The 27975-nt window shown below is 30.7% G+C and overlaps 1 protein-coding gene and 1 pseudogene across 1 annotated transcript; one reads left to right on the top strand and one right to left on the bottom strand.

The window, feature by feature from the left end:
• Window positions 1–858: 858 nt before the first annotated feature.
• Window positions 859–3441, bottom strand: LOC101515110 (acid phosphatase 1). The gene is made up of 3 exons (XM_004497762.4): window positions 2988–3441; window positions 2034–2243; window positions 859–1179 (listed from the first exon to the last, which is right to left on the bottom strand). Exons 1-3 carry the CDS (start codon window positions 3395–3397, stop codon window positions 1002–1004), a joined length of 798 nt encoding a protein of 265 aa, XP_004497819.2. The 5' UTR covers window positions 3398–3441; the 3' UTR covers window positions 859–1001.
• Window positions 3442–5936: 2495 nt separating this feature from the next.
• LOC113786297 (uncharacterized) lies at window positions 5937–26014 on the top strand (annotated as a pseudogene).
• Window positions 26015–27975: the final 1961 nt, after the last annotated feature.

Raw genomic sequence — 27975 nt, 5'->3', positions numbered from 1 at the left:
TTGGTTCGATCACTAGTTAAATTTAAAAGTCAATGACCATAATAAATATTCTTTTAGTTTTAGTTTGGTCATCACATCATTTTCAAATAAAAAGCATAAATCCAATTAGTAATAATTACTTAAATTTTTTTTTTACTCAATCGTTACGCTATTTTTATCAAAAACTACATAATTATTGATTTCTCCATTACACATGAATATACCTAAAAATAAAAGACTATTTTTGTCGAGTGTAATAAAAAATAACTTTTTTAAGTCTTTTATATTATTAATTTTTATTTGTTTTAATAAAAGTGGAATAAATATCTTTTAGAAATTAATATAGGTTTGTATAATTACCTAGTAGTAACCTTTTTAAAAAAGATGTTGTAAGGTATATTATATTTTTTTACGCGTAATAGACTCTCAAATCAGAATTTGATAGATATGACTAAATTTCTCTAAAAAATAATTTTTTTTTAATATTTTTCTTAATTAAATAAATTATTGGTAATTGACAAAAAATAATGGTACCGATTTTTCGGTTGCAACAACAACATGCTTCTTTCTTTCTTGCCTCAGTTGCAACAACAATAATGGCAGATGAGTCAAGTGAAGCTCAGGAAATTGAAAGGATCTTACAACTTAATGGTAGAAGAATCTATATTCAACAAGAAATGCAAGCCAAGATGATGGAAAACATCAACAAGAATCTTTGACGTTCCCACTTTCATAGGCAGATCAAAGAAGGTTATTTATTAATTAATTATGATAATATTATCGAGAAGGTGCGAAACAAACTCAAGCATCGAAAGAAGTTTGCAACAAGCTAGGTAGTATATGTTTGATATCACAGCGAATTTGTCAAAATTTACTATGACTATCATTTGTATAAATCCTCGGTGATACCAAATATACATTTATTTAATAAAGAATTTAATTATTACACAAAACTTGGCATTTTCATAGGTTTAAAAGGAGAGAGATAAATATGCAATGGTGAATTGGTGATCAATGATAGATTATGCAACATAGTACATTGGATTTGGGAGTTTGAATGCCCTTCTAGGACTTGGAGACCCATCAATGCTGCTGCGTTGGTCCCCAAGAGTGCCCCAAATGCGATAACCCTCATCCATTAGCTCTTTTCTCACATCACATTTGTACTTTTTTATCGATACAAATTCATTAGCAATATCTCTACAAAGAGAAAAGAAATTAGTACAAGACAAGAGTGAGAAATATAATGTGACAAAACAAAACTTGTGCTTAACTTTCAATTTTGTTCTTTCTTAATAATAAAATAAGTTTTTCACTCATTTCATAACAAAATTTTACATTCAAAATTTTCAAAAAACTTGGTAGTTCAAATATTTTAGAATACATGTTATGGAAAACTTGAACCAAGTCTTTTAGGACATTCATCAATGATGAGTCCTACCGTTGATCACTTTTATATGTGATTTACTATGGATTATTATTTAAAAATCATAACACAAAAATTAACGATTATTGACAATATTCTTCAAAATAAATTGTTCATGACCCTTATTATATTTATATATAGGATGGTGACCTCATTGATGTACATTCAATACGAGATATATATTTGTTTTCTCTTATTATTATCGAAATGATATCATTTAAATCATTATTTTAGTTATAAAAATAACGATAATTATTAAGGTATATTTCTAAGAAACAACGTTTATAGTCGTTGAAGTTTTAAACACTTTTCAAAAAGTGGATTGTGGTTTATATTAAAATTTGTTTTGATCAATCCAAATAAACAAGATATAAGTTTTCCGTAAAACATATGTGGTTCGAAAAACTTGAACCTTCAAATTTTTCAAAATAATAAAGGAATTTTTTTTTTTTGAGAGTGTGATTGGTTAAGAAAACTTGAGGTTCTAAAAAATAAAAAGAGGTAAAACATAAAATTGAAAAAAAATACATATACATTTTAAGAAAAAAGGATACGCATAAGTTCAATTAGTTTGTAAAAGTTACAAACAAAGGGATAATAAGTGAAAGAGATAAATTATTATACTGACCTAAAGACAATTCTGGTCCACCCATAATAACCAACATTGAGAAGGTTGTCAATTGTGGCTGATCTGAGATGTTCCCTCCTTGAAGTGACCAAAATGATTTGAATACCTCTATATTTTAGTTCATTGAAGAGCTTTAGTGAGTGATCTAGAGCAGGTGCTTTACCCTTTCTTATCCATTCCTCCAAAGATGTCACATTCAATTTATTTCCACTAGTCAATAAAAAAAACCATCATCATCATTTTGAACTGTATATTATTAATAATTACATGGTGATCAATATAGGAATTAAGAACCATATATAGGTTGTCAACATTTTTTCAAAATACAACTTATTTTGAATTACTCTATCTGTAAATTAGTTTTAACATACCAAAAAATTAGTAATTAATTTTAGTGGTTAATAAGGTTCATTTAAGAACAAATTATTTGAGAGAACAAAAGTAGAATAATTTTTTGTCACCTTATACTTATATTTCGATTGGACTCTAGATTACACATAATGAATAGCTTAATGAATATCGGCCAATAAATTCGTTAGTTAATTGATATAGAGGCGAATGTAATGATATTTATTCTAAGAGATACTCGTACTCAATAGTAAATTAGTAATATTGATATGTTGCAATGTTTTGTTTTTTTTTTTTATATTAATATATTTTACGATATAATTTTGTTATATATTTTATTTGTGTCGACCAAAATAGAAGAAAAATTCTACATAACTGCAATAAAAAAAATAATTTTTGTACATAATTGATTTTTTATTTTTTTAAAAAATGATATCCAAATACATCCACTAATACTCGCAAATACTTACAAATCTGTCAAATATGTGTTTAGCGGAAATAAAGTACGAATATCATTTTTATCCAACGGATAGAATATGATGAGTCCTACTCATGGATACTGATTGTTATCCTAGGACATAATTAAAATATGAAATTTGAATTTACCCATATTGATTATTCTTGTAGTAAGGAACAGTTGAAAGCAAAGTATCATCAATGTCAAAAATCCAAGCATCCCTTCCATCATTTTTCAAATTGCAGCTTGTGCTAAGATAAACCAAACATTCTTCAGTTGTTCTTTGTGAGTCAACTTTATATTGTGTGGACTTCATATATTTTCCAATATACTCAATGCATTCTTCAGGCACAACTTCAAATTGTCTAATGTTATGCAACTCAACATTCAGTCTCCAACTTTCACAATAGTTCTTTAAGCTAATCTTTAATCCATTACGGGATAGCTTCAATATGTTCCAATCTGCATCTACTAAAGGAATTAAAATACATGTGAAAAATAAACACCACCCAAGTGATTTCCACATTTTTTTTCCTTTGACAAATTGGAATGCAAGCATCTACCAAATTAAAGCCAAAGTGGAGAATATAGGAAATTAATAATGGAACCAACTACTAAATTTATATGTAATTATATTATATGAGAAAGTCACATGGGTTTAGTAGTAAGTTGTAGCTATCCTTAAATAACATGCACCGCACCCATATATATATTTTTTTACTTATATGGTTAGCAAAATTATTAAAATCAAAGAGAATTGTCAATAATAAGGGGAGACGTGCCTACGTTATTTCTTTGAGGATCTTAAATTTTCATACTATACAAAGAATATAAGATTGTTCTCACATTATCGCTACGCCAAAAATAACATTTTATATCGTTCTTTTTAAGTATTTTACAGCATTTTCAAGCGTTGTAGTATCTAGTGTTGTTAAAAGATACAACAGTGCTATTTAAAAAAAAAATAAAAAAATAAAAAACGTTGTAATAGGTATAAATATATAGCGCTCACTTCACTTAGACTCATTTTACAACGTTTTTCTTAAAAAATCGATGTAATAGACGCATATATAGCGCGCTTCTTATACTAGTTTTACAACGCTTTTCTTAATAAGCGTTGTAATAGGTGCATATATAGCGTGTTCCTTACACTAGTTTTACAGCGCTTTTCTTAAAAAACGTTGTAATAGGTGCATCCTTATACTAGTTTTACAACTTTTTTTTTCTCCAAAAAGCGTTTAATAGGTGCATCCTTATACTAGTTTTACAAAAAAAACCACTATAATAGGTACATTTAAAAAGTGCTGTAAATCTATTCTAAAAAATGATGTAAAATGCTTCTCTTAGACTAGTTTTACGACACTTTTTTCAAAAGAGCGTTGTAATAGGTGCATTCTTATACTAGTTTTATAGCGCTTTTTTTAAAAAGCGTTGTAAATATATTCTAAAAAACAATGTAAAACGTTGTCCTTAAATGACATTTCAATTTTTTTTCAAAATCATATTCATCAAGAACATATTAACGCAGCTATAATTTTTTAATTCAAACATATTCACAATATGTATTCACAACAACAAGTTCAATTACATCATTACTATATATTCATAACAACAAGTTCAATTACATAAGTATTATTATCAATATCAGTAGCAACATATTCACAATATCAATTACTGATCAGCAATTTCAATAATTTCTAGCATGTCAATTTCCCAACAATTTCTTAGTTTACTCTATTGTAACAAAAAATAAAATAAACTAATTAAAATAATGATCAGTTCACACAAAAATATACAATATATAATAGTTTATAATGTGAAACTCACCTATTAACAAATTATATAATTTTCAATTCGATCACATACTGACACCAGTCTTCCTTTATTTCAGTTAGATCACTTTCAGAGTATGTTGAATTGGAGTTGTCAAAGTACTATGCGATATAATATTAAACATAAATAAGTTAGAATCAAATAGTGTACCATTTTGGGAATTATATTTTGATTCATATCAATAATCTACTTCGTGAATCGTAATATATAATATATGTAGTCTACGTTGTTAGTTTGGCGAGAGCACTATAAAATAAAACATGTACGCCAATAAATATTTATGCATTGATTGTAAATGAAAATTGTAAGGCATATAATTAAGTTCTATAACAAAAATTTCAAATCTTTATTGGAATCCATGTGATGTTGTTTGACTTATGCTTCGACATTGTATCACCCCTTTGAGCGCGGAAAACTTATAAAACACTATCAAATAAATGTGATTATTATTCAATTACCAAACACATTATTCATATATGTAAGAAATAAATGAATATTACTTACATATCAAATATATTATTTATATCTAAATGATTGTTATAATGACCGTGCAGTGGACCACAAGTCCTTTAGTAGAGAAACTTCATGACCATTATGGTTTTTTACCATTGTTATGATTGCATGAAATCAACATGTAAAATAATGACTCGTATCAAATCTTCAAAGATCTTGAATCAACATTAAAAACTTGTCCAAATCTATCTTCATAATTGATTCATTGTATCTTGATCTAAACGAAAGGAAAGGCAGTAGATGCATTTTTAGAGGATGTCGTGCATTTCTTTAGTTAGATGATAAGTTCAATATGATGAGTAATTGATGTTTGAATGTTGACTTCTTATTAGAGTGTTGATTTTATTAGAGTATTGATTTTATTAAAGTGTTGACCAGATGGTCAATTAGTTTACTAGAATTATTAGATGTCAAATCATCAAAGTGGGTTTGTAATTAAATTTAGCAAAGACACGTTGAAATTGTGTTTAACAGAGTCAAATTCAACTTTATCATATTCTTAAGAGCATTGCTTTGATTGCCTTATTTATCTTATCTTTTCATCAGAGGATACATCATAAATACTTTAAAGTTCATGACAAGGATCTGCGCACTTAAATAAATTTATTAGCACAATAAATTTCTCCCACAAAATAATTTTTGTTATCATCAAAATAATTAAGGCCAATGTTCTTTAAATCAACTCGGTTCTAAAAACATTAGCCCTTGAGTATAAGCTCTTTACGTTGAAACCCGACGAAAAAATCCAAGATATGGAAAAACATTTTGTCCACATAGTTAATCATCTTAGAACTCTTGAGAAAAATTTCAAAAATGAGAATTTGAATAACAAAGTTCTTATAAGCTTAAATCGTACTTGGCAACCTAAAGTAACTAAGACTGCGAAATCTAAGGACTTAGCTTTGATGGACTTGGGTACCTTGTTTGGTAAATTGCATGAACACGAGCTTAAACTAAATAGCCTTTCTTAAAGTGAAGAAAGTGACAAGAAAAAGAAAGGCCTTGCACTTAAAGCAAACATCAAAGAAAGTGAAGTACAAAAGGTACATGAGACTCAGAGGAAAAAACAAGCAACTTACTGTGAGATCAAAATATGTTTAAAGAACAAAAGATCCTACTTGTTTTGATGATAACAAAATCAGTTTGTGGCAACAATTTTAGGCATTAATATTTCATTTAACTATACAGTTCCAAGATCCCAATTAATATGTATGATATTAGAATATATCTTCTAGTGATTGGTCAAAAGAACATGAAAATTCCGCATTCAAAACTAGTGAAAAAATGCCTCTAAAACACTACCTATAATGATACAAAACATTAGACTCTAATTCAGTTCTAATCTCAGTACATCTGATTCAGTTCTAATCTCAGTACATCTGTTGAAGTCTTCCTCTAATGAAGCAAAACATACTTTGGGAAAGTCTGCCTCTGGTGAAGAGACTTTGGGTAAGTCTTTCTCTGATGAAGCAAAATAAACTTTGGGAATGTCTGTCTCTAGTGAAGCAATCAAACTTCTGGTCAAAATGCCTCTAATAATTTGCCTCTAGTAAAAGTCAATAGCATAACAAAAAGTCCAATTCCATAAAAGTCAACCCCATGAAAAGTCAACATTTGGGCAAAGTCAACACCATTAAAAAGTCCCTGTTTGAGAAAAGTCAATGCCTATGGTAAAAAAGTCAATATTGAAAAAAGTCAAAGCAACTGGTAAAAGTCAACACTCTAACATGGTTAGTGCCTTTGATAGTCTACCTTTGGTCATTTACCTTTGATTCTGGTGTTTGCTGATCATAGCATTTGGGCACATGTTTTTAACTTTTTAGTTTGGTATTTTAAAAGCTCTTTATAACTTAGATTAATATTTTTAGCTTGTTTCTAAATTGTGAGTCAAATTTGAATTATAATTTTATTATTTGCATTTTAATTTTATTATTTATATTTTGACTATTTCTCGCTCTGTAGGTCATAACTTGAGCTCTGGATATCGGATTGGCACATATGAGCAGGAGTTAGAAAGATAAAAATCTGAGCTATAACTTTTGTGTTGGAAGGAAAGACCAATTCCAAACTTTACTGGGCCGAAATTGCAAATTTCGTAATCTGAATATTTGTAATAATTTTAATTAACGGGCCACTTGTTTTTAAACCCTAAACCCTAAAGTCCAATAACAAGTACTATATATTGACAGTTTTGTTTCTTTTCTAAGAGGGAAAAATTAGGATTCAAATTGCTACAAGAAATAAACAGTTTTATTTTAATTTCATGCAAGGCTAATTTTATAAGATTAATCCACGAATTCAGAGTTTCATCAACACCTTGAGATTCAGGTTACACTGTCAATTTCTATTCATGATTCTATTCTTGTTTATTTGATTATATTGATATTTTGATTGCTTAAAGTAAATTTCAATAGGATTGATTAAATTTATTTGACAAAATTTGATTTCAGTTTCTAATTTAATTGAATTATAATTTTGCGACGTTTGATCGTTAATTATAATATTTTAATGATTGTGATGCTTAATCCAATCAAAGAAACCAAATTCCGTAGGATTGATTACGCTTGTTTGATCAATTTTATAGTCAAATAAGAATAGAATCACAAATTAGAAATTAAACTCATTGATAGAATATGTGATAGGTTTGAAACTCGAATAAGTGGATTAATTGTTTTGCTCATTCGTTTAAACAAAAATCTAAAAAACCCCCCTTTTTGATTTCAATTTTTAATTCGGTTATTATTTATATATCAGAAGTCCTTGTGAAATGATTCGTGTTATTACCTCTATTTACATTTTATCAATTGTATTTGACCCGTGTCCGACAGCGAACCAAATTGGCGCTGCTGTCGGGGACTCTCTGATAATAATATTAACCTTTTTTTTAGGCGACTGTCTCGGATTGCTCTGAAATTTCTCCAGAAAATCAGAAAAAAAAATATCAAGGAATAAGACTCTCTATAAGTTTCTTAAACAGAAACGACGATCAAAATCTCAAATTTCTTCGTTTAGACCTCTTTTTTAATTTTTCATATTCTCCAAAAATTCCAAAAAAAATTGTGTTGCCTTTATTTGAATTTTAGAAATTTTTTATGGTATTTTTATATTTTTTGGATTTTATTTGATAGGATTTTCTATTTTTCACTTCAATTTTAGCATTTGGGACATTGTTGGAATTTTCAGAATTGTTATTTTGTATTGCATTGTTATGATGATGCATGACTAGGGCTAGTTATGTGAATTTTCATTCTCTTGAACCTGAAATAAATAGGACATTTCATTTACGTCGTAGACTTAATAGAGCTGCTAGTGTTAACGCGTTAGAGTTAGATACTAAAATTGACAACTTGTGCAAAATATGACTGATGCGAATAATAGAACCTTAAGACAACTTGCTGCACCTAATGTCAATTAGAATGCATCATGTATCACATATCCTGAAGTTACTGTACCATTTGAACTTAAATCTGGTTTAATAACTTGCTTCCAAGGTTTAATGGTCTTGCAGGTGAGGATCCCCATAAACACTTGAAGGAATTCCATGTTGTGTGTTCTACCATGAAGCCTGAAGGAGTCACGGAAGACCACATTAATCTGAGAGCCTTCCCATTTTCACTCCAAGATGCTGCCAAGGACTGGTTATACTACCTTTAACCAGGTTCTGTTATAAGTTGGAATGATCTCAAGATATTATTTCTAGAAAAATTCTTCTCTGCCTCAAGAGCTGCTTCAATTAGGAAAGAAATATGTGGCATCAGGCAGATTGACAGGGAATCATTACATGAGTATTGGGAGAGATTCAAGAAATTAGTGTCAAAATGTCCTCATCAACAGATTTCTGAACAATTGCTCATCCAATATTTTTATGAAGGCTTGCTACCTATGGATAGAAGCATTTTGGATGCTGCTAGTAGGGGAACACTTGTCGATAAGACCCCAGAAGCGGCAAGGGCTTTGGTTGAGAACATGTCTATTAATTCTCAGCAGTTTACAACTAGAAACAATTCAACAATGTTGACAAAGGGTGTGAATGAAATTCAAGCTTCTTCCCACAAGAATTTAAAAGGAAAACTTGATGAGCTTACATCTTTAATAAAAAAATTGGCAATAGGTAAAACCCAAGCAGTGGTCTGTGGTATTTGCACTTCTCCAGAGCACCCTTCAGATTCATGTCCTACATTGCAAGAAGATGCCAAGGACTGGTTATACTACCTTTAACCAGGTTCTGTTATAAGTTGGAATGATCTCAAGATATTATTTCTAGAAAAATTCTTCTCTGCCTCAAGAGCTGCTTCAATTAGGAAAGAAATATGTGGCATCAGGCAGATTGACAGGGAATCATTACATGAGTATTGGGAGAGATTCAAGAAATTAGTGTCAAAATGTCCTCATCAACAGATTTCTGAACAATTGCTCATCCAATATTTTTATGAAGGCTTGCTACCTATGGATAGAAGCATTTTGGATGCTGCTAGTAGGGGAACACTTGTCGATAAGACCCCAGAAGCGGCAAGGGCTTTGGTTGAGAACATGTCTATTAATTCTCAGCAGTTTACAACTAGAAACAATTCAACAATGTTGACAAAGGGTGTGAATGAAATTCAAGCTTCTTCCCACAAGAATTTAAAAGGAAAACTTGATGAGCTTACATCTTTAATAAAAAAATTGGCAATAGGTAAAACCCAAGCAGTGGTCTGTGGTATTTGCACTTCTCCAGAGCACCCTTCAGATTCATGTCCTACATTGCAAGAAGATCCAATTGCTGATGCTCCTCAAGCATATGCAGCAAATATATACAATCCTCAAGCCAACTATGATCTATCATCTAACAAGTACAATCCTGGTTGGAGAAACCATCCCAACCTGAGATGGGGGAATTCATCTGCACAACAACAACCTAGGCAGCAACAGCAAAATAATCCTCAACAGCAAAACAATGCACCTTCATTAGAGGACCTCGTTAAACAGATGGCTGTCCAGAATCTCCAATTTCAACAAAGAACATATTCCACCATTCAAAATTTGGAAACAAAGATTGGTCAGCTAGCCACTTCAATCAACCAATTACATGCTCATGGGTCAAATCAATTGCCGGCACAGTCAGTAGTAAATCCAAATGCTCCCAATGTTAGTGCAATTACATTGAGGTATGAGAAAGTTGTTGAAATACCAAAGGTACCTGAAATTGTAGTGAAAAATAACAAGGTTGTTGAGGATACTTTGATATATGAAACTATTGATGTTGAGCAAAATGTACCACTTCTTTTTCCTCAAAGGGTAGTGAAGACTAAGAAAATGGACGAGGCAGATAGGGACAAAGAGATCCTAGATACATTTAGGAAGGTGGAAGTGAACATTTCTCTTATTGAAGCAATTAAACAAATTCCAAGATATGCAAAATTTCTAAAAGATTTGTGCACACACAAGAGAAGGTTAAAAGGAAATGAAAGAGTAAACATGGGGCGAATGTTTCAGCCCATGCCTCAAAAATGCAAAGATCCATGAACTTTTTTCATTCCATGTACCGTAGGCAATAGTCAATTTGAAAGTGCTATGTTAGATTTAGGAGCTTCCATTAATGTTATGCCTACATCTATTTTTAACTCTCTTGCTCTTGGACCTTTACAAAGTATAGGTGTTACCATTCAATTGGCGAACAGGAGCAATACTGGTCCCGCTGGACTTGTGGAGGATGTACTTGTTCAAGTTAATGAATTGATATTTCCTGCAGATTTTTACATTCTAGACATGGAGGGAGAGAATAAGTCCAACAGGCCGCCTATCATCTTAGGCAGGCAATTCTTGAAAACTGCTAGAACAAAAATTGATGTGCATGATGGAACTCTATCCATGGAATTTGGTGATAGCATTATAATATTTAACATCTTTGATGCTATGAAACACCCCATGGAAGATCATTCTATTTTTCAAATTGAATTGCTTGCTGATTTGGTTGATGACACTTACCCCGATATGTTTGCTACTGATTTTCCTTCATTTTCTGGTTTTGATGATACTTATACTTGTGAATTCTGTACAGACAACAGGCCGCCTATCATCTTAGGCAGGCAATTCTTGAAAACTGCTAGAACAAAAATTGATGTGCATGATGGAACTCTATCCATGGAATTTGGTGATAGCATTATAATATTTAACATCTTTGATGCTATGAAACACCCCATGGAAGATCATTCTATTTTTCAAATTGAATTGCTTGCTGATTTGGTTGATGACACTTACCCCGATATGTTTGCTACTGATTTTCCTTCATTTTCTGGTTTTGATGATACTTATACTTGTGAATTCTGTACAGATACTCAATTGTGCTGTGTGTGTGCTGAGATCGAAGCTGCCTTGCAAGTTGATCATTGTGCTGATATTGATATTTCTACTAACATAATTGATTTTGCAGACTTAGCTTCGGCCACTGGTGTTGTACCTTCCACGGAACAACCACCGACTATAGAGCTTAAACTACTTCCTAAAAATTTGAAATATGCATATTTAGAAGGAAGTGGCAAGTTACTTGTGATTATTTCAGCCAAACTTGATGATGAACAAGAAGATGAGCTGTTGCAGATTTTGAGAAAATACAGGAAGGCAATCGGATGAGATGTTGGAGGATGGGGTAAAATCAGTTAGGCAGTCCCAAAGGCGACTTAACCCATTAATTTTGGATGTTGTAAAAAAAGAAGTGACAAATCTCTTGCATGCAGGCATTATATACCCCATCTCTGATAGTCAATGGGCGAGCCCGGTGCAGGTAGTCCCTAAGAAAACTGGACTCACAGTGGTTAAAAATGAAAATAATGAACTTATCCCCACACGAGTGCAGAACATCTGGAGGATCCATATTGCACCAGAAGACCAAGAAAAGACTACATTCACTTGTCCTTTTGGCACATTTTCCTACAAGAGGATGCCATTTGGCCTATGCAATGCTCCTGGCACTTTCCAACGCTGCATGATTAGTATTTTCTCAGACTTGATAGAAAATTGTATTGAAGTTTTCATAGATGATTTTATTGTGTATAGTTCCTCATTTGATGCATGCTTGAACAATTTAGATAGAGTTTTGCATAGATGTATTGAAACTAATCTTGTGCTGAATTATGAAAAATGTCATTTTATGGTTGAACAATGCATAGTTTTGGGACATGTGATCTCTAAAAATGGGATAGAAGTGGATCCTGCCAAGATTGATGTGATTCCAAATTTGCCTTACCCATCTTGCATCCGCGAGATTCGTTCTTTTCTTGGCCATGCAGGTTTTTACAGACGCTTTATCAAGGATTTCAGCAAGATAGCTCTTCCGCTGTCAAATTTGTTGCAAAAAGATGTCAGTTTCACCTTCGATGACAAATGCAAGAAGACATTTGATTTCTTAAAGGCAGCACTGACCTCTACTCCCATAATTTAGCCACTCAATTGGACCCTCCCTTTTGAAATTATGTGTGATGCATCTACCTATGCCGTGGGAGCAGTCCTTGCACAAAGGGTTGGTAAGGCTGTCCATGTTATTTATTATGCTTCTAGGACTTTAGATTTTGCACATGCTAATTATACTACCACTGAAAAGGAGCTTTTAGCTATTGTTTTTGCACTTGATAAGTTTAGATCATATTTGTTAGGTTCGAAGGTAGTTGTTTTTACTGACCATGCAGCTTTGAAGTTCTTGTTGAAGAAACCAGAAGCAAAACCGAGATTGATCTGGTGGATGTTGTTACTCCAAGAATTTGATTTAGAGATTAAAGATAAGAGTGGAGCTGAAAATTTGGTGGCAAATGATTTAAGCAGAATAGAAATGGATGAGGACCCCATCCCCATTCAAGATGACTTCCCTGATGAGCAACTGCTACAGTTCAGTGAGATAACTCATTGGTTTGCTGATTTAGTTAATCATCTACTTGCTGGAGTCTTTCGTGCAAATGCATCCCGAACACAAATACACAAACTTAAAAGTGATTCCAAATACTATGTGTAGGATGATCCATATCTGTAGAAATTCTGTAGTGACCAGGTGATTAGGCGATGTGTTTCCCACCATGAGGCTCAATCCATTCTTCATTTTTTTCATGCCTCTCAAACTGGAGGACATTTTGGTCTTCAATGAACAGCAAGAGAAGTCTTAGACTCAGGTTTCTTTTAGCCCACTTTGTTTAAAGATGCTTTTGAGACTTACAAAACTTGTGAACAGTGCCAAATAGCAGGAACAACAATCACTCGTAGGAGTGAGATGCCTCAACCTATGCTTTTCTGTGAAGTATTTGATGTGTGGGGCATTGACTTTATGGGCCCTTTTCCTGTATCTTTTGGTTATGTCTATATTTTACTAGCTGTTGATTATGTTTCGAAGTGGGTGGAAGCAATACCCACTAGGACTAATGATTCTAAAGTTGTGGTAGGTTTTATCAGATCAAATATTTTTTGTAGGTTTGGAATACCCTGAGCCATCATAAGTGATCAAGGCACTTATTTTTGCAACCGCACCATGGACACTTTGCTTCGGAAGTATGGGGTTGTGCATAGAGTTTCTACACCTTATCATCCCCAGACTAATGGGCAAGCTGAAGTCTCAAATAGGGAAATCAAACATATCTTAGAAAAGATGGTGCAGCCAAACAGGAAAGATTGTAGCCACCGACTTGAAGAAGCTCTTTGGGCTCATAGAACAGCCTACAAAACACCAATAGGAATGTCCCCTTATCGACTTGTGTTTGGTAAGGCATGCCACCTCCTAGTAGAATTAGAGCATCGTGCTTATTGGGCAGTCAAGAGTTGTAACCTTGAGATGGAGAAAACATGTTTGGAGAGAAAGCTTCAATTGCAACAACTTGAAGAGCTTAGACTTGAAGCTTACGAGAACTCTCGCTTCTATAAGGAGAAAACTAAGTACTTTCATGATAAGATGATTTTTAGGAAGAAATTTTCCATTGGCCAAAAAGTTTTATTGTTCAACTCCCTTTTAAAAATTATGGTTGGGAAACTTCGAAACTTCAATAAGGAGATATAATGAACAAAAAACAATTTTAAGTTAGTCATATAAATAAAAAGCAGTAGATAAAAAAAGTAAATAAATATAAATTTTTAACAACAATCCCAAATCAACAAACTAGATCAAAAGATTTATAACAAAGACGAAAAAAAAACAAGATGAAAACAAAACCCTAATAATGCAAAAAATAGCTATATCAAAATCCTAATAGAGAAAACAACATGCAAAAAAAAAAAAAAAAACAAACTCTAGTAAACTCAGAAGGGATAGTAAGTGATAACAACCTGGAGGAAAAATAAGGGACGTTGTCGCCATTGAGAATTGAGAGGATTAGGGTTAGTTGTTGTGGCCCGTGACAGTGTTGAGTTATGTGTGTGAGTGTGATTGCGTGAGAGTGAACAGAGAATGAGAGGATGAAATTAGGGTTGTGTGGTTGTGTCAATGTTGAAATTAGGGTTAGGTTTGTATGGTTGTGTAGTTGTTTTTTTTGGTTGAACCAAATTGGGCCCGGTAAGTATCCAACCCAAGACAAAAATTATAATTATTGCTACTAATAATAAATACTATAAATCTATATTCGGGCGGGTTGGTCACCGAGGGTCCCAAATTCATGACTCAAACCTGACCACGCCTACCCCGTTGAACCCTATAGGTTTACCCGTCACACCCCCAATTTAGGGGTGTTCATGGGTATGGATAAACCTGCAAATCTGGTCACTCAACCTGCTTTTTTACATAATACATTCAAGTTTGGGTCTAACCTGAACCAACCCATTGAAATCCAATTATGCTCGGTTCGAGTAGCGGATTTAACATTTTGAAACCCAACCTACTTTTTTACTATTGATGTATAGTTAAAATTTAATTGTTGGACTATGTTTGAGAATTTGTTGTAAATTTAAGTGTTTTGTTGTGTTTGTGAATGTATTTTAAGTATTGAATGATATGTTGTGATATAGTGTTATTATTATTTAGATGTTCACGTATTTTAATTTAATTACATTTTTTTAAAGTAAAAAAAAAATTTATTACCCACAAACCCAACCCGCTAATAATGCAAACAATAGCTAAATGAAAATCCTAATACAGAAAACAACATGCAAAAAAAAAACCAAACTCTAGTAAACATAGAAGTAGAAAAAAATAGCTAAATCAAAATTCTAGTCATGATAAAAAGAAATAAAAACCCTAATACAAAAATAAGAATGAGTGAGAGAGATATTAGAACAAAATTAACATATTTAAAAAAATAAAGATAAAAAATGTAATTGTACGAGATCGAAAAATTTAGAACAAGATATTAGAGAGTTGAGAAAGAAGGGATAGTAAGTGATAACAATTTGGAGGAGAAATAAGGGACGTTGGCCACCATTGAGACTTCAAAGGATTATGGTTAGTTATTGTGACTTGTGAGAGTGTTGAGTTATGCCTGTGAGTGTGAGAGTGAAGAGAAAACGAGAGGATGAAATTAGGGTTGTGTGATTGTGTGTGATTGTGATTGTGTGAGTGTTGAAATTAGGGTTGGATTATTTTTTTGGATTGAACCAAATTGGACTCGATAAATATCCAGCGTAACACCAAAAATTATAATTACTAATAATAATAATAAATATTATAAATCTATATTCAGACGAATTGCTCACCAATGGTCCCAAATCCATGACTCAAACCCACTCGCGCCAAACCCTTGAACCCTACAGGTTTACCCATCAACCCGCCCAATTCACCTCACTTGCTACGGGTTCAATGGTAATGGGCGGGTCCCCTTTTATGTCCAACCCTAGTTCGACGTTTGAACACTCTTTTGTATATGAGTTGACCATTAGTTTGACCAAAACGTGCTATCGTGAGTTTTCTTTTGAAGTGTATCCTACTAGTAAATTTTAGACAATTATACACACGGGTCATTATGTTTGAACATTTATTTTGGATATTACCTTAAGTTTATTTTTCTAAATTAATTCGTTTATGTTATATACTTATATACAATTTGTATTATTAATTTTTACGTTGTATTAAATTACACATACAATCATATAAGTTTGATATTTTTTCGAATTACTATGTAGAATGTTAAGATTTAAATCAAATAATGCAATGAGTTCACTTTCCAAACCAATTTGTAAAACATAAAGTTAATGACATTAGTTATGTAGATGTACCTTTATTATTAAATTTTTAGAGATTATACATATATCTTAACGAGTGTAGATTTAGAGAGAAAGAAAAAAAGAAACCATTTATAAGTTTGATGAATGTTTTTTGAACAATTTATATGAAAGATATATTATTACAATATTTGATAGAGTTTCTAATTATCAAATATTTTCAATTGTACTAGTTATTGTTGAAAGCGAGATAAAATATTAAAAATATAAATAAAATATAATAAAATATAACTTAAAAGAAACAATTTAGAAAAGAAAAAAGTCTTAAAACTAAACTAAAAAATTGATATTTCACTTTTGATTCAAACACAACTAATTAATGATATAATTTTGTACTACATTTCTCTTCTTATTACTTTGTTTTCTGTATTTTATTTCCTAAAGCAAACAAAGTGTGGGAAGCAGTGAGTTATTTATACCTTTGATTGGAAATGCCGCTCCGCCGTTACTCTGAAAACCCTAATTTAACACCCCGCTTCTTAGTTATTATAAATATCCCCAAACACAAACCCTAGTTACACCCGTTGTTGCTGCGGCAGAAAGTTCACAGCGATATGTAGACTAGAATTCGTCTAATAATGTTATTGTAGCAAGAATTCCTTTACAAAGTTTTTTCGTAATCAAATGCATGAAATGAAATTGGGGTTGTTTTAATATTGTTTCTCTTCTCTCTCTCACGCATTAATTTCTCCATGTTCTGCTTTTCTTTCAATCTCTGTCCCCCCTTTCGGGAATGAATGCAGTTGTAGGTAAGTTTCGATTAAGTTGCAATTAGAGGAGTTTAATTGTTAGAGAAAGAGACTGGGTTTGAGACTAAAGGGATATTTTCTCTTGTCCTCATTATTATGCAATTGCAAGCAATTGAAAATTACAGATAATATTGGCTCCTTTATCTATATTAATTTCTTTTATTTTTTCCAGACGCAAAATAAGAGAAAAGACGCAAAATGTTTTTTTTATTATATTTTAAATAAAAGCCATCAAAAGTTAAAAGAAACAATATAAATTAATTTTACGCTAACATCAAATTTTAATATGTTATTATATTTTGTAACTGCTTAAGATAATAACTATACTGAATTGTTGTGATTAATTGTCTGTGCAAAATAGTTTTAGCGTTAGAGATTTTATCTGCGCAAAATAGTTTTAGCGTGAGAGATTTTATCTCTACAATTGATTTAAATCCAATTATTGTTATTTGATACTTTCATATCTCATAATAAAATACTTTCACTTGATCCATATATATATATAAAAGAAACATATCATATGATAACATTTTTTAACGAGAGTATGAGATAAATGAATCTTATTCATTGATCAAATTGGGAATTGTTTAAGAAAACAAAAAGTCATTTGATATTTTCAATTTATGTATGATTGTATGATCAAGATTTAATTCTTCCACTCTATAATATTAGAACTCCTATCACTTGATGATCGATTGAATCAAAGAATAACTTTGATGGATTACTATACTTAATAACTCAATATAAACGATTTCGAACCATCAAATAAAAAATTATACCAAATGAACATATAATAAACTTTTAAAAAATATATGTAAATATCGACTAAATTACAAATTTTATATTTATATAAAATTTTGTTTACTTGATTATTAATATATTATGTTAATAATTAAAACTTCGATTACTGAAATTCATCGTTTATATGAAGTTATTTATAAGCAAAGTGTGATTAAAGTAAAAATCAAATATTTTTATTGATTTGACAATGATTAACTGACAATATAAAATATTTTTCTACTATTCGTGCATATATATATATATATATATTGAAAATATTCAATAAAAATATTAAACCCCATTCATAGATTGTTGGAGTATATAAAGAGACTTATTTATTTTGATTAAATCGTTTCTTCAAAAGTTTAAATTGTATGTCTCACAAAAATATATTTCAAGGAGTTTCATATAATAATTATTATCAAGTGTAGTGGCCGCCCTAAGGGTGGTTAAGATGGACCACCGTCAAAAATCTCAATTGATTTTCTTTTACTTTAATAATATTAGTTAGGATATGTAAATTTTAAAATATAAAAAATATATATATATAATTAAAGTTATATTCAAATTAAATATTAATAATTGTCCACTTATTAGAAGATTTGAATTGGGAAGACACTATATTCGAGAATATTTTTAATTTTCTCTAGTATTAAGGGTTATATCATTCTTTGATAGTAGCTTAAATTAAAAGTCATTAGATATGTACGAGCAATTGAATTAAGATGAAACTATATACCATCGAATTACTTGAAGACATAATTCATCTATCCGTCTATCTACTGTTATTTGTTAGTTTTAACAATTTTTATAATAGTTATTTGTTTAATTTAATATATTTTTGTTAGTATTTTATATAATTAAAATATAATCGACCAATGTTATTTTTAAACTTATCTAATAAGTCAAAAATTCACAATATCGTTAACTTATATATAATATGTAAATTAAAACCGAACAAATGAAATACCAACTCACAATTATTTAAAAAAGTTGAGTTTCATGATACAAAGTCAAATTCATCCATAACTAACATAATAAATAGACTAGAAATATTTTTTTCAATATAAACAATTAAATCTTTTTTGGTGGGTAGACAATTAAATATTTTAACAATTAAATCTTATTATATATATATATATATATATATATATATATATAATATGATAGGTTACTATAAAATAATAGTGATTAGTTGTTAAAATATCCTCAAACTCTTAAGGTTTGGAAAAACTCATTTTATTTTGCTTGTGTCTCCCTCTCTTCTCACATGAATTTCTAGATAACAATATGATGCTTTATATAAAAATAAACTTATTTCTATTAATTTTTTTTATAAATAAATTTATTTGAGACAATTAAATATAAAAATATACCAATTTATTAAAAAAAAACAAAAAATAGGGTAGCTAAGACTACTCCATTGGATCATATTAATTCTTTCGTATTGTTAGTTTTTAGTGTATATAATAATAGTTTGGTTCAAGTTTGCTGCTTTAACATGATTTTATAATATTAAAATTAAAATACATAAATCATAATTTGAATCACCAGAAAATCGATTCAATTTAAAGTGCATTAATTTAAAATTGGTCGGATCGGACTTTTTAGAATTGTCATTTAAATAAAACCAACCGCGAGGATTATATTATTTGGTTCAAATGGTTTTTTTTGGATTCATTCACGATTCAAACTACACTAAGAACACCTTAGAGGATAATATGCGTAGCTTTTGTGATTTCTATTCAGCTAACTTTTGATATTTTTCCAAAGTGTTTGATAAAGTCCAATATTAGACGACTAATTAAAATGAGTATAGGCTATCTCTTTAGGAAACAAAATGGATATAGCTACTGAAAAATATACATAACACAGACAAATATACTAGTATTTAAGTTTTAGGTCAATGAAATTAAATTATAATAAGGGCATCGAATACTTAATAATCCTAGAGTATTATCAACTTAAACTAACAAAATAACAATTCATGAAGGCTCGTATGGATGATATTTAAAAGTAAAAACATGTATGGTAAGTACTCATATTTAGGAAAATTAAAAAGTGGAAGTCAAATGATTTTTCATGAGTACACTTATATGACATTCCATCTCATAATAAAAAAAATACAAATAAAGATAGAATTAATGTGTAATCGATTTGTTCGGTGGGTTCATTGACTCCACAACAATTAAAAGAAAGAGAAAAAAAATTAATTAAATAGTTTTGTCTATTTTAAGAATCAACTTGTAATGCTCATTTTTATGGAGGTGTTTTGGTATTGTTTAGTTTCATCGTTGGATGATGATTTTGGTTTTGTTGACACGTAATTTTGTCCGCTATATTTTTAGATTTTTTATAAAAAAAAATATATACGTAATGAAATAAAAAATATAATAACAAAAATAAAAATAAATAATTAGAGCTATAAACTTTAGACAATCATGATTGCTTATGATTTCTGGTTGCCTCTGTTTTCCTCTGATATGTTATTCACCCCTTTCTAAAAATAAAAAATAAAAACGTATATAATTAAATGAAAAGAAACCAAAAAGAAATGGATCAATAGTAATAAAAATTAGTATAATGTTGATCAATTGAATGAAAAAGAAAAAGAATTAATAGTAATAAAAATGGTGATAAATTTGCAATTATTTTCTTGTCTTTTGTAACCTACACTCAAAAAATCTATAAATAATCTGCATTCAGAGAAGATAAAAGGGGGGAGAGCACGGTTGAGTGAAAAAGGAGAGAGAATAATAGAAAAAAACAAGGAGTGAACCAAGATATCGATTTTTTTATCCTTCTATAATTTTCTTCTTATTAGTATCTTTCTATTGCATCCTTTTTTTTTTAGTTTTTTTTTTTAAATCGCACTTTAGTTTATCTGCAAAATAAACTCATATGCTAAGCTTTAATTTTTTTTCAAAATAAACTCATATGCTAAGCTTTAATTTTTCTTAAGCTAATGTCCGTGTTACCAACATTGTTTGCAAACACATAATAAAAAACATAAATAATTGTTGCTTATAAATCAATCACCAAGTAAAACAAACTTCACCTCATTGTAACATAACACAAAACTCATATCATGTCTTTATCAAATAACTCAGAAAATCATAACAAAAAATCAATAAATAATTTTTTTAAACTAGAATTAGAATTTATAGTCGCCGCCGGATGAAATTTGTCCTCGCCCACCGGGCCGCATCACTCACCCCCAGCGTCGGTGGCCTTTCTACTGCAACAGATCCGACAACGCACGAGCAAATGCTCTAACATGTTGCATATTTTGCTTCGTTGTTGCGTCCATCTATTTTTCTAACAAAAATCAATTTTTTTTAAGTTTAAAACCAAATTCAAAATAAAAAGATACAATATGTGAAGATATATCTATTATTATTACCTTTTTTTTTCTAATACATATATAATAATTATAATGATAATAATTTAAATCGAATAATAATAAAATCGGACAACACATAAATATTTTCTATCCAAAAAACTACATGTGGTTTGATTTCTCTATTGCATATGAGGATACGTAGGAGTAAGGTATTCGTCTTGTCAAACCAAATTAATAAAAATATATTTTTCTTTCTTTTTTTAATGTCAATAATTTATTTTTCATTTTTATTATTCTTTTTAGGGGGTAAAATAAATAATTGATTAAACAAATAATTTGTATACAATTAACTATAGGGTAACCATTTTAATGGTCGATTTCGCTACTCGTAATCGACTTCCAAATAGGTTTTCTTGGTTCAAGATCTTTATTTTAGGTTTCATCTAATTTTCCTTTTAAAAAAAATAAAATTGGTGGCGGCTCATTTTTCGCGGAAAAACTGGATGCGACAGTTGACAACTGCATTGGAAACTTTTGAGAGTCCAGTCTGATTTAATTAATTGTATATAATTATTTATTATATTATCTATGTTAATTTATTTTATTGTGGCGATTTTTTTATTTTATTTTATTTATTTTTCTATACACTACCCGGATACGATTCACACTTATGAGTGAACTCTATACCCGGACTGAGTGCAACCTAAGATAAGTTAGAGATCGTGTAATGATAATCTTCTAGATGTACATCTTATTTGGTTGTCATGAAAGTTTCTCCTAGAGTTGACATTTCCTATAACATTTCTATTTTAATAGTTTACTGATTAATTGATTTAATATTTTAAAATTGAGTTGTGTGCTCTATGAACCAATTTAGAACTATAGAGCCACTCAAAGTAAAAGTTCACATTAAAAAAAAACCATAGAAAGATCAAATAAGAAAATAACCATGCAGGGCAAATGTATATATGTAAAAACCTACCCTATCTATATCTCATATTTATCATAATGCATTGTATAATCATGCATGTTTCATCTTTTTATTTCATTTTACATGTTTTTCTTTTTCTCCTCATTTAAAAAAATAAAAAATTTGCATATTATGAGGAAGTAAAATATTTTAGTTAAATGCATAATCATTGCATTCACTTTTTCTACACTCTCATAACATTTTCCTTCAAGATAAAGTAAAAAAAAATGGCAAAAAAAAAAAAGCAAAAAGCGAGTATCATGGCACCCTTACTGGACATATTATCGGGCTAAAATTAGGGATGAATTGGAGCATAAAAAGATGATCTAAATCAACTGAAAGACCCTATGGCTGAAAGCTTGGAAATCTTGCAAACTCTTGATACTTGAAATCATGGGAATCCTTCATGGAAAAAAGTATATCACAAAGAACTCACTTTACCCTTGATTTCATAAGTCTAACAATTTTCACCTTTTAGTCAACTTTTTGGTAATGCTCTACCTCATGTCACTTGTCCACAAGATTTGAACCTGATACTATTGACATTTATCTTCATCATCCACCACCTACATCTAGGTCATGGACATATTTATTGACTTTTTGATAAAAGTAAACCTCTAGAAGTTGAATCGTATATGATGAACTTTCATCACTATGACTTATCACTTTGATGCAATGGAAAATTCATCAACCTAAAAAAAAAGGGGCAAATCTTGTATGAACTTTTGAGGACTATTGAAGAAAACCTTGATTAAACACAATTTCGAAGACATCGACCATGATCCATGTATATCCAAAAGGCAAAGTCAACGATGAAAATATTATCAAGTTTCCCCATGATTGTTAATGTTAATTTAATATGATTCTAAAATATTGATTATATTGATGTGCCCAAAGTTTTATGATACTTTATTGTAGAATTGACACACTTTTGTTCCTTAATATTTTGAATATCAATAAATGCATTTTGTATTATATCATTTTCCTTCTCACCCATCATATATTTCACAATTTCTTGCTAAACATTATTTGTTTTTCTCTTTTTTAAACCATATACCATGCATATTTGGAAGTAGTCCATTCATAAATAAGTTTGCTAAGATCTCATACATAATTTTAGTCATGCTATTAATTCCACTAAAGGTTAGGGCATGGAATTAATGTCACGTTAATCCCCCTAGAAAGATCATTTTATCTTTGTCATTGTCTAATTGTAGTTTTAATATACCAATCACGTGGAGAAATTTGAAGTTTGTACCATGAATATTGTAGTCGCCTACAAATCAAAAGTGAAATGTTGAAAGCATATGGGGGTTTGACCTAATCATCAACAAGTTGAATCAAGAATATAAAATTTGGGATAAGAAGATGATTATTTATATGTACATATTAGACAAATGTCTTAAAAAATTGAAGTCATTTTCCATTATGTCCCTCAACAATATAATCAACTAGTTGACGTTCTAGCTGTTTTATCTTCAATGTTTAAAGTAAGTTATGAAGAGGAATATTCACTCACAAGAATAAAAGTCATGACCATCATGCTTACTATCAAATGTAGAAGAAAAGTTAGATATAAAATTCTTGTACCAAATTTTACCTTGTAACAGTGGAATACCCTCCTTGAGTATCAGGCTATAATTGAGACACCCTTTTTATTTTTATTTTTATTTTTATTATTATTATTATTATTATTATTATTATTATTATTATTATTATTTATAATAAATACAGTGCAATCTATTCAAACAAAAATCCCCTTATCAAGAGTAATGATATGTTTTGATCGACTGATTTCAATTCAAGAAAAATGTTGAGTGCTTGATGTCATAGGAAACTCTTCCAAAAGATCTTAAAAGAAGAATGCATGCACTTGAAAACGTCAGGAAAAATAACTAGCACTAAAGATTACTTCGCATGTCTAAAAGGACTAGCATGGCAAGTGGACTCCCAACTATATGAGCCCCTATACCATATGTATATATTCAAGTGAACCTCTGATCCACACAAATATGGATTGAGAAGACTTACCACTCCTCGCACGTTGATGTTTCAAAAAGCATAACATCTAAATGAACACCCTCTAGGTTGAAAACCTGAAAGGGCCACCTAGGCAAAAATTAGGGTTCAAAATAATAATAACAATAACAACAACAACAACTAATAATAATAATAATAATAATAATAATAATAATAATAATAAATACCTACTAGGTTGAAAACCTGAAATGGCGACCTAAGCAAAAATTAGAGTACAAAAAAAAAATATCCGCTAGGTTGACAATCTAAAAATGCAACCTAAGAAAAAATAGGGTACAAAAATGAGTAAGACCCACTTGGTTGAAAATTCAAAAGGACAACCTAGAAAAAAGTTAGGATACACAGTCGAATAAAGACTTGCTAGGTCGAAAGCTCAAAAGGGAGACCTAGGAGAAAATGAACAAAAACCTGTTAGGTCGAAATTCCAGAAGGACAACCTAGGCAAACATTTAGAAAAAAGCTTGTTAGGCTGAATACCTGAAAGGGCAACTTAAGCAAAAAGTAGGGCAAAAAAAGTTATATAGAATGAAAGAAGTTCACTAGCTTGAGAGTCTAAAAAAGATGAGCAAATAATATGACTTACTTACACAGATCAAAGTCGAAGCATAATATATTCCAAAATGATATGAAGATAAATTGGTGCAAATCATATACTCCAAAGTGGGTTAAAAACGTGATTGAAATTGTGACATGAGTTATTAGCACACTTCTTTTATAAAATACTACTAATATTGTGTCATTTACTCATATGAGATCACCTTATCTTATTTTCTTTCTATGAATCCTTCTTTTTTGTACTAATAGATTTTATCACTAAATGCCATCGTCTAAACCTTACTTCACTAATTTCTTGTGTTATGAATCTTTTTGTCAAAAATGCATTTTCTTTTATGACAATCATATGTTAGGGCACAAAATACGTGACTGTCAAGAGGTCAAAACTAGTATGATTTCTTTACACATAAGGAAGTGGCCACTAGAGATCAAGTCAAAGATGTAACAAAAATCTCTTTAAAGATTAAAAGGTCAATCACCACTATTTATTCAAAAATGTGCACATTTTTTATCAATGAATCCAGGGATCATGTTCGTAAGGAGGTGAAATAAATAAATAAAAATTGTAAAAAAGTTGATTGAAAAAAGTGAAAAAAAAAAGAAGAAAATGAAGGAAAATGTTCATTCATCAAATGCATTCATGACATTTCATATTTTCATTAGTGTATAAATTTAAAGTCAGGACTACTGACCTACACCCTCCAATTTAAAAGACGGGATGACTGACCCGCACACTCTGATTTAAAATTAGGATGATTGACCCGCTCCCTCTGATTTAAAAAGCCAGGATGATTTCTCGTTACCTCACATCGATATTCTGATTGATAATACGATCTTCCATTTGCTCTTCTCTTTTATGGATGGTTTCTATGGGTATAAACAAATTAAGATGGCAACCGAAGATATGAAAAAATGACTTTCATCACCCCTTAGGGAACATTTTGTTACAAAGTAATTCCTTTTGGTCTGAAGAATGTCTAGGACGGCCTACCAAAGAGCTATGGTAACCCTGTTCTATGACATGATACATAAAGAGGTAGAATTTTATGTAGATGACATGATTGCTAACATGTTATTAATTTAAAGAAACTCTTCGAAAGACTTAGAAAGTTTAAGCTAAATTTTAATCCCTCCAAGTGCACTTTCGGCGTGAGGCCGGACAAATTATTGAGATTTGTTGTTAGTCATAAAGGAATAGAGGTCGACCTCGATAAGGTTCAGACCATTTAAGGAATGCCTCCCCCAAGTACAGAAAGGGAGTTTGCGATTTTCTTGAGAGACTAAATTATATTTCCATATTTATATCACAACTAACCGCTACTTGTGAAATGATCCTTAAACTTTTACAGAAAAATCAAACAGTTGTGTAGAACAAAGAATGCCAAAACGCATTTGACAAAACCGACAGTGTTTGCAGAAGCCTCGAATTCTAGTCCCCCTAGTTCTGGGGAGACCCTTGATTATGTATCTTACAATCCTCGATGTGTCCATGGGATATGTGTTGGGGCAACACGATGAAACAGGAATGAAGGGGCATAATTCGGTATTTGAGTAAAAAAATTATAGATGTTGAAACGATATATACAATGTTAGAACGAACTTGTTGTGCCTTAGCCTGAACGGCCCATCGCTAGAGGCAATACATGTTTTGCCATAAAACTTGCTTGATATCCAATATGGATCCAACCAACTCTCACATGGCGAATTGCTCGATGGCAGGTGATGTCATCAGAATATGATATTACCTATGTTACTCATAAAGCCTTCAAAGGGAGTGCCTTGGAAGGTTATTTGGCTACCTAACATATGGATGATTATCAATCAATGCAACGTGAATTCTCATATGAAAGCATCATGGTTTTGTTTCAAGAGTGTGATAATGGAAAAGGTACCCTATTGTTTGACGGGACTCAAACGAAATGGGGCATGGGATTGGGGTTGTGTTAATATCTCCCAAAAAACAGTTTATGCCTATCACAACGCACTTGTGTTTTGATTATATCAGTAATATGGTGATAGTGTTTCAGCAAGTGTATTGAATCGTTGCAAGTAATAATAAAACGGTAGTACTGAGTGTCGAACTCAAGGATTGCGTTTTACTATTGAATTATATTTAATTACTAAATTGAACAAAAAGTTTTTGAATTGATTGAAATAATATTTAAAATTAACAATAGTAATAAAATTGATCCTTTATAATGAGAAAAATGTTAGGGATGAGTTTCACTTCGAATTCAACCTTGGTGTTTAATTTGATTCTAGTTATTGAATTCCTTTATTGAATTATTACCGAATTCTCTTTATTATTCTTGCCCTAATGTCTTAGTGACAGAACCTTTAATTCCAAAGTAACCCCTAATTCCTTAGTAGATTTAAGATTAGAATTAAGCGTTACCGTATAGAAATTCTCTTGTAAATTATTGTTTTGCAACTAATTTAATTGGTTTCATGACCTACATCTATGTTTAGACTACAAATTCATGAATTTCCCATCTCAAGCATTCGTAAAGTCCACTTCCATTTCAAAATAAAAATCGTAGAACATTTTAATGTTGATCAAGCAATAAAAAACATTAAGTACAAAGATGAGAAAAATAATTCAATAAACTCATTCATATAACTAGAAATCAAATCATAAAAATAAGGGTTTCATCTTGTTACACTCATCCCTAACAAATAGGGTTTAGTTACTCATGACAGAGATAAAAAAGATAGAGATTAGAGAAGAATTACAAGAAGGATTCATAAATAATTCTTGATAAAACTGCTCCTTCATTCCTGTTTCTATGCTAGGGTTTATGAATGCTGATGCGCGTCGCGCGCCCCAGGCGCAGAAAACGCGCCTCACGCGCAGCTGGCGCGCGCTTCAGGCGCATAACATATGTTGTCTGACGTATACTGCCTTTTGCGCCTTTTTAGAGTTTGAATGTGGTTCTGGTGTCTTCATCAAAGTTGTAGATATGGATCTTAGCTTTCGGTTACACTTGGTATGACTCCAATTGGACATCTACAACTCCAGATATGGTTGAAATACTCCACATATGTCATGTTGATTTCTCACCAAAATTCAGCACTGCACTAAAACAAAGTAACAATGCAAAACTCCAAAAAATCTCTACTTAATCAAGGAAATAAGAACATAAACATTTTATTAAATCAAAGAAATAAAATTAACAAAATATATCAAATAA

This window comes from Cicer arietinum, chromosome 4 (assembly GCF_000331145.2).
Source record: "Cicer arietinum cultivar CDC Frontier isolate Library 1 chromosome 4, Cicar.CDCFrontier_v2.0, whole genome shotgun sequence".
NCBI classification, from domain to species: Eukaryota; Viridiplantae; Streptophyta; class Magnoliopsida; order Fabales; family Fabaceae; genus Cicer; species Cicer arietinum.
Note: the sequence above shows the minus strand (reverse complement) of the source record. Positions and strands in the feature narration are given on the sequence as shown.